General features: G+C 48.2%; 2 protein-coding genes across 2 annotated transcripts; one reads left to right on the top strand and one right to left on the bottom strand.

The window, feature by feature from the left end:
* Window positions 1–326: 326 nt before the first annotated feature.
* Window positions 327–2,009, bottom strand: PPTG_11305 (hypothetical protein; the record flags this gene model as incomplete). Its single annotated transcript, XM_008906594.1, has 1 exon — window positions 327–2,009. The coding sequence occupies one exon, from the start codon at window positions 2,007–2,009 to the stop codon at window positions 327–329; it is 1,683 nt and encodes a 560-aa protein (XP_008904842.1).
* Window positions 2,010–4,138: 2,129 nt separating this feature from the next.
* Window positions 4,139–7,841, top strand: PPTG_11304 (hypothetical protein; the record flags this gene model as incomplete). The annotated part of the gene is made up of 4 exons (XM_008906593.1): window positions 4,139–4,489; window positions 4,571–5,229; window positions 5,299–6,012; window positions 6,065–7,841. The coding sequence occupies 4 exons, from the start codon at window positions 4,139–4,141 to the stop codon at window positions 7,839–7,841; spliced, it is 3,501 nt and encodes a 1,166-aa protein (XP_008904841.1).
* Between the last annotated feature and the right edge of the window lie 765 nt (window positions 7,842–8,606).

Below are 8,606 nucleotides of genomic sequence, written 5' to 3'. Positions count from 1 at the left end.
CCCCCCCCTAAAAAAATGCCCTCTTCTAATGTTATAATGCCTGTACAGTGGAGACACACAAGTAAGCAGTACGCTACTACTATATATTAATACTACTAGTAGTTCTCCCACTCACACACATACAAGAGGAAAAAATCAATTTTGATATGATTCTGCATTTGATACTACTACTATCAAATAATGTAGGTCAGAGTTAAAATAATTCATGTATTTTGATGCATTTTTACTCGACCTATTTCCACATTTGGATATGCTCCGAACGCTTAGTTTTCCCCCATAAGAAAAATTGTTGCTTAGTAGTAAATGTATATTTCACCTTATCTCGCCTACAAAGCGTGAATGGTCGAATTTGACGGCGAGAACTTGCTGTTACTGCCGCAAACGCTAAGAATGGTGTTGGAGAAGGCGCTAACACCCTTCTGCTGAAGCTCTTCCTCGCCCTCTACCAGAATCATGGATAGACCAGCTTCCAGGTGCCAATCGATGTGGCAGTGGAAAATCCACACACCAGGGTTGTCTGCCGTGAAACGCAGCACCAGGTATCCGGCGTCCAGACACCCACCCTTGCCATCCGAAGTGCAGGGCGGGACAGTGTACACGTCGCGCGTCATCGGGTTAAGCAGTTTGAGGGGCGGTAGCTGGTTGTTTCGGATCTGCTCAATCGACGCCACACCGCTGCCTACGACCCAGGGTGAGTGCGTGTGCATGTGGAACGGGTGCTGCTCGTCCTTAACGTTGACCAGCACCACCTCAATGTGCTTACCAAACTCGATCTTGCGGGCGTTAGCATTAGCCGGAAGCTGCTCAGTCTTCATGCCGCTAGCGATCGAGAAGAGCGGCGGCTCTTCCGGGTGCACAAAGTGGTGGAACTCGCCACCGTCGATAGCGAAGTGACCAAGACCGTCTTGCATCTTGAACTGTAGGACAGCACGGTCCGAAGCAACTTCAGGAAGAGCGATCGGAATCAGAGGCAAGAAGTCGAATTCGCCCACAGTTGTCAGGTTCAATTGCTTCTGTGACGTCGGATCGGCGTAGTTCTCGGCATCGTAGGAGATCACTGCAAGACCTTCATACGTGTAACCCTCACCAGCGATGGTAGCGTTTCCTCGTGTCCACGGAAGACCGTGAAGTCCATTAGCACGCATCCAGAAAGAGCCAATCGCGTTCTGGTCGGAAGACGATTTCGCTTCCACCACAATGTCATAGCGCTGACCGGCATTCAAAGTCACAGAGTTGATGAGCTCCGAAGGCTGGAGGTTGTCACCGTCAGCAGCAACGACACGGAACTCGTGGTCATCGATGCTGAACACGATCGGAGACAGGGCAGCCATGTTGATAAGACGCAGAAGGTACTTGTTTCCAGCCTGGAAGTGGAACTTCGAGAGGTGCTGGTCGTCAGTACATTGCGTGAAGTTGTGATGATACGCGGCACTGCAGTTATAGCGACCACGGTTGTTGATGAGGATGTTATCCCACATGCGCGTAGGCTGCGGGGGTCGGTGGTACAGATCGGCCATTTGGATCGTGTACTCCCCGTCGATGTCCTTCTGCCATTCCTGTTGTTGATTCGCAGGGGCGTGAACAACCAGAGGGCCGCGGAGACCAAACGCGTACTGCGCCTTGTGATGGCTGTGCCACCAGAACGTGCCAGCCTTGTCAGGCAAGAAGCGGTAGATCGCAGTGGCGTTCGGAGCGATGTGGCACTGGGTGATTTCGGACGTGCCGTCCATCTCTTGGGTGCCAAGTTGCTTCAGTCCGTGCCAGTGCAGACACGTGGGCTCATCGATCTCGTTCGTCACACGAACCTCGACCTCCTGGCCCAACTCCACGTCAATAACGGCTTGGTCGGCAGGTTTGTCGTTGATTCCGAGAGAATGAATGAAGACACCGTCGTATTCGTTGGAGAGGGACGTAACGCGCCAATCATAGGTGACAAGGTCAGCAGCACTGGAGTCAATTTGGAGCGCTAACAAGGCCGAAGCAACGGCGGAGACGCGAGCGAGAGCCATGACTTGGATGATATGTACTGAACTCTACAGTAGAGTCGAGGTCCGTCTTGACAGCGGTGTGCAAATTGCGGAATGGGATCGAATGGTGAAGGCTGGTTGCGCCGCTAACTGCGAAAAACTTGGCTCGGCTCATGCAACCTTAAGATTTCGTTGTGCTTTGAACATACAGTACCGGCAGCATCGCGTCTTGGCACTGCCAAGTTGCCAAGACGCGTTCATGCGCGAAAAGAGCAAATATTTTGCTGTTCGGAGCAGATTGGTAGGATATGCTCCACGGTGGAGCGTAGCATAGCGTAACCACCGGGAATTGAGCCGGAACTTGAGATCATCTGGCACCAGTAAAGCCGGTCGAATTCCTTATGTTTCTTCATAATTTAGGTTCATGTAGTAGATTACGGAGGGGGACACAACGTGTACGTACAGTTAATGAGACGAGGTAAACTAAGGCTGTAGAAAGAGTTGGCATGACCGCCAGATTTGTGTTGTCCAAAATCCACCACGATTTTGCTCCGTTTGGTATTGTTAAGAAATTGGTGACTTTTTTTATCGGTCTAAAAGCACTGATCTATAAAATCTACGGTTAAGTCTACTGCTACTGCCGACATCACTTGTGCAGTTTGGTGGTTTATCATTTACTTCAAAGTATGCAGTTTGGCCGTAAACGGTCTGAACAAGAATACATGATCCGGGCGCAAAGTACATCATCACGAAATATCCTTGATTCAACGAACATGGCATCGTAAAAAGGGTTATAGGGATTGATCATGATGTGCAAGTTTCTCACCAATGCTAAGCAGTTTACACTCTCTCTCTCTCTCTGCTCCAGTGGCTCAGCCTCCACACACCCTAATTTAGGAGTCCTAAATGAGTTGAAGTGACATCCTACAGATTTGCGTCCATGTATCCATGGAGAGACGGTGGAGCTCCGTAGCTCGAGAACATTGCAACCACTCCAGTGAAGCATACATAAGCCAAGCTATAATACCGTACTGGTTACGAAGCGCGGCATCGTTGCATTATTAATAACTACGAGTTTTGGAGTGTTGGAGTTCATCGTCAAGCAGGCACACTACCAAATTAGTGCATTGCTCAAACATGCTGTTCGAGAACGAGTTCAACCCAATTGTTGTTGTTTCTGCTCTCCGTGAGACCACGTCAACTTGGCATTGTCACTTGGAAGTCGTGTACCAATTACAGTACCCGTTGTTAGCCAAATTTACATTAATTTTAAACTAATAGCTCTTTGTTTCCACCCAATGGTGAACCGGGGAGTTCACGTTCTGTAAGTTGATGAGTTATAAGCTCAAGCCTGCAAGCGTGAAGCTTCGTTGTATCCGAGTACGATTCGTCTATCGCGTTCATAGGATGACTTCACGGTGGTGATCGCTCGTGTTGGTATGTAAGTAGATATAGATAATATCTATCTATTAGATATCACAAAGATCCCCCATCTCTCAGACCAGTAGATTTGCAGTGAGTAAAATGGCGGAGTCAGTGTTGTTGTTAAAATCGTGTACAAATTGAACTGATCGCGGCTGACGCTTACTGCGACCTTCTTGGCACTATTCTCAGTATTTGTCGTCGATTCGAAGCAAAATAGCGCTGTCGTAATGCTGGATGCGGCATTCGTTCGGTGCTGGTCGTATTATACGAGCACTTCAGCAAATACAGCGTTTTGATTTGATGAAGGCGTGACCAGATTTCATGCATATCAAATCGGCATCACCCGAAGGAGAGACTGTCAGCCTGACGGTCAAGCAGCACTTACATACCGCCACTAACTCCAGCGAAAAGTCAAAATCTAATGTTTTTAGAAGAATATGATATACTTCTAAAACTAATGCCGTGATGCGCCGGGGAAGCTCTGGATATTTGGATACTTAATATTTAATATTATAATATTTGTCGATATTAATGAAGTGCATACCGTAACAACGCCAAAAAATGAAGGGAACCGTTGCCGGCCATGATTATAATTATGGAAATGTACAGGATCGCAATCCTGCATGCTTCCAGGATTTTGAAATTAAACTTTACTTTTCAACCCTGCTATTTCCGATTTCTCTTAATTCCGAATGAGGGAGATTTGGGTTTTCATTTCGGTTTTGGTGTCGAGGATGAAACGTGTCATGAGCGGCGGGGGAGGAATCGACGGGGACGGACGCACTGAAAATAGCAGCGGCGAAGGAGCTACGAGCAGCAGGTGTGGTGCGACTTCTCGTACGCGAGCGTCATCGCGGCCACGGCGTGGCCCCGGCCTCTCGGAGATGACTGGAGTTTCCATGGAGCTTTCGAATAGTGGTGATGGTGCATTGGAGACTGGAAACCATCGTGGAGGGATGAGTGGAGGCGGTGAAGTGGAGAAAACCGAAGAAGGCGTGGGGGACGATCAAGACAGTGATAGTGGCGGCTCGAGCGATGACGCTGAAGGCACAGATGACGCTAGTGGGGACGAATTGGTGCACGTGGAGCCGCCTGCGGTTTGGCATCCCAATTAGGACGCATGGCAGTCATACTTTACTCTCTATTGCGATCGAACGATGCAAGTCTTACCTGTAAAGGAGACTATGTCGCGTTCGGAGCGTAACAAACGTTTGCGACGAACCAAGAAGGGCGCTGATGATTCTCAGCTGGTACCTGATCAATTCGATCCGTATCAACGTACGTACATATGTACGCACGGCTGGAAAAAGAGGAAGTCACGTGGCGAAGGCAGTCGACCGCGCCAACATATCCCGCTCACTGACTGTCCTTTTCGCTTCGTAGTGCAGTGGAACCTGTCTCGTGGGGAGCTGCAAGTGAAGAACGGCTGCTTCAAGCACAACCACAGGGTCAGTGCGGCTGCTTATGCGACCTATCCTACTTCTCGTGGAGTTACGAACCCTCTAGTGGGTGCACGTGTGGATGGCATGTTGGCTGGTGGTGCTAAAAGGTCTAGGATCTACGACTACCTCTTGGACCACGATCAGAATGTGATCCAGGTCGACGTCGACAATTTGGTGCGTGAGCATGCATCCAGTGTTGCGTCGGTAGATGACAATGACGCCACGGCGAGAGAGATTGCTGTGTTTTCGGCTGCAGATCCCGAGAACGTGTCATTTGTTGCTGAAACTGAATCTGGAGAAACTGGAGTCATTTCGTTGACCACAGCCCACATGCGGAGGATGTTCGGGCGTTTCAGCGAGCTTTTGATGGTGGACTGCAGCCATAAGACGAACAGGTATGTGGTTGTACGTTATACAGGATTTTAGCAGGATTCGTCCATGATTTTAACATGATTATTTTGCAGATACAACTATCAGCTGCTGACCTTCATGAGTGTGAATGAATTTGGTGAAGGTTGTGTGGTACAGCAGTCGTTAATCAAACCTAATGGAGACTGGCATATGGAAAGGGCTATAGCTCATTTCAAACGGTCGAATCCTACCAAGATTGATCAGCTTCGCGTTATTGTAGTGGATAAGGATCTCAATGAGATCCGGGTGCTTGAGACCAATTTCCCTGAAGCTCGCCTCCTCATTTGTCACTTCCATGTGATAAAGTACTTGAAGGAGATGCGGTCGAAACCCGACTTTGGAAAAATTTCTGGAGAGGACGCTAGTCAGGTGGATGCGCTTGTCCACAAGATGGTGTACGCACGATCCGAGGAGAACTACGATGAAACTTGCGCGTCTTTGAAGGGGTTGTGCGAAAGAATTGGTATTCAGGGGTTCTGGGAATATTTCGACAAGAACTGGAATAGCTGCCAAGACCGGTGGGTGATGTATCGGTGGCAGAACTTACCACACTTCAAGACATTCACGGCGGTCTCTCAAGATGACGACATTGTGGAAGTCTGGGGGTCTACGCGTCATTATACTCTGCGTTTGGATGACTGGTGTTGCGATTGCGAGTTTTCTATCTCAATGAGTCTACCGTGCCGTCATGCGATCGCATATAGGAAGAAGGAGGGAGTGGCGGGGCCTTTGATTCCTTGGAATTGTACTCACGAGAGATTTGTAATGTTCAGGATTTGTCCAGGATTTACCCATGATTAATCCATGATTTTCTTGTAGATGGACTACTCCTACCAAACAACTTAAGAAGGTGCGTCAGTTTGCCTACGATCAGTTTCGCGGCGCTGGAACCAGGCCTGAGCCGAAGCCTTTGCGTTCTCAAGCAGAGCGTTATCGAGAAGCTGTCAGAGCGACTCACTTGATCGCCAATGAACTTGCTGATATCGATGATGAGGACGAGTTTAACACAATGCTGGAATTCATCTTGAGCCAATGGCGGAACGTTAGACAAAGGAAGATCGCTAATACACAGGCAGATGACGCAGATGACGCGCGTGAGGGTATTCAATCTGATTCTAATCCTGCACGTGGAGCACAGTTCGATGATGCGGCTATCAAGGCGGAATTCGAGATCAGCAGCAGCGGAGATGACGATACAGGGTCGAATGAAGACGAAGAGAGCATAGGCGTAGAGTCTAAGGTGAAGATTCGTCTTAATCCAAAGACTAGAAAGGTGGGCAGGCCCAAAAAAGACAAGTCTAAGACAGTTGTGAGCGAAAAAGTGGATCGACAGTGGTTTGAAGCTATGGAAAAGGGTCGCAAAACTGCTGGAGAAGTCACGTTGGAAGCGTTGTTGGCTGCTTTGCTGACTGAAGAACCCACACTCTCCGAGACACAGCGAAGATTATCTGGAGTTATGGTCAAACACAACGGGGCAGACCTCAAGAAACCTCAATTCAAGATGCTCAAGAATCCTGTTTTAATCATGGATGCTTTCTACATTTTACCGCCGAAACTCATGGATGCGTGTATGAAGGTGTTGCCGCTGGCGAACACTCAATCAAGCGCCATCTCTGTGGATGAAGACCGGACCAAGAAAAAATCGCAGACTGAGCGATTGACTGAGTGCGTGCACATTAAAGGGATTGGAACCTTTTTGCGTGCCCAAATCGAGCTGTTCAAAAGGGTTCAAAACTTGAAGGATACTGTTCAGCTCGGTGTCGACGCGCACAAGTGGCTACTGGAAGGTGGACTTCCATCTCTACCCGCTGGGTATCACGATTTGGTTAGGAAGGTGGCAGATGATGTTGAAGCGACCTTTCCGTACAGGCTAATCCCTGGACTGCCTCAGCTTGAAGACTATCAGTACTCGCTCTTGTATAGAGCTGTCCCTGGAATTTGGCTATCCGATGCAGCTATTCGAGCAGTATGTGAACGCTTGGTCACTGACTTCCCGTCGTGCAGATTTGCTGGTTTCGTACGTGCAGAGACCACAAAGAAGCGGACCCGTAACACCGACGAGATGCTTGTGGATTCTATCGTTCGGAATCGTATTTCCACGCAAGTAGCGGAGTCTGGAGTCGATACAGTGTTTCTCCCGCTGAATTTTATGAACTATCATTGGTGCTGTATAGTAATTAAGGTCCAAGCCAAGCGTATCTTCTTCTACGATCCGCTGAACCAAGGCCCGTACAGAAACTCCGCACTAGCTATAGCAAACTATCTCAAGATCAGCGGGTTGAGCGACTACGACGTCGTCTCGCAAAATAATCCGCTCCAGTTCGATGGATCTAGCTGTGGGGTTTACGTCGCTTGGATGTTTATTCGTCAAGGTACGCCCGTGCCCGCACTGGATATGAGCAAGTTCACCCTACCAAGGCGTCGCTTTGAACTGTTTTACTACCTGCTCACGGGTCGCTTGCTCCCAATTCAACCCGTGCAAGCTGTAGGTGGAAATCTTGAAGATGAAGAGATGGAGGAGAAACCACCAGCGCCTACCATAACACAGCAGCGCAACGAAGAAGAGGAAGTGCCGCCGACTCAAGTTTCGCTGTAGGTTCGCAATAAATTGGCAAGATTAATACATGTAGCTTTGCTTTTCATGCCGTAACACGCACGTTTGCAAAACAAATCTAATGGCTAGTTGATGAGGCATCTTCAAAGTACTTGTGAGTTTTTCAACAGGTAAAAGCATGATTTTTCCATGATCATCATGTATAAATCATGGAGCAGTATTATAACATGATTAAATCCTGGTAAAATCCTGTGTGCAACCGTGACCCCACGAGACGTATCTTCTTCGTCCTCGACGTATCTTTCCGTATCTTCCCCATAGGGGTACTCAGTTATGGTATGATTTTAGAATCCAGGATTAATCCTGTACTCAATACTGGATAGTTACATGATTATAATCCTGGCCAGCAACAGCTGCCAAAAATGAAACTCGTTCAAAGTATTTTTTTTTAACGAAACAAACTACTTTTTCTAAAAAAAAATCTTTTATGCACACTAAAAAAAGTGTTTCTTTTAAATTTTGAGCCAGGTATCTAAAGGGACCGACAGTGAAGGCCCGGTCCGAAGGAGGAGGTCATGTCACCGCCTATCATCAACACTCCCCATGGATGTGCTGAGAGCATGCTGCCAAAAGGTGAGGCCCAAACCAAGATCTCAGAAGGAACCGATAGCGTAGGTGCGCAACCTGGATCAAACAAGGAGTGCTTGGCACCGACCATCGTCAGCGCTCATAACGAATGCGCTGGGGGCATGCTACCAAAACCGAAAAGCAAGAACAAGACTTCGAAGAAACTGAAGCGTGAATAAG

The sequence above is a fragment of the Phytophthora parasitica genome (genome assembly GCF_000247585.1).
Source record: "Phytophthora parasitica INRA-310 unplaced genomic scaffold supercont2.24, whole genome shotgun sequence".
Taxonomy (NCBI): domain Eukaryota; phylum Oomycota; class Peronosporomycetes; order Peronosporales; family Peronosporaceae; genus Phytophthora; species Phytophthora nicotianae.
Note: the sequence above shows the minus strand (reverse complement) of the source record. Positions and strands in the feature narration are given on the sequence as shown.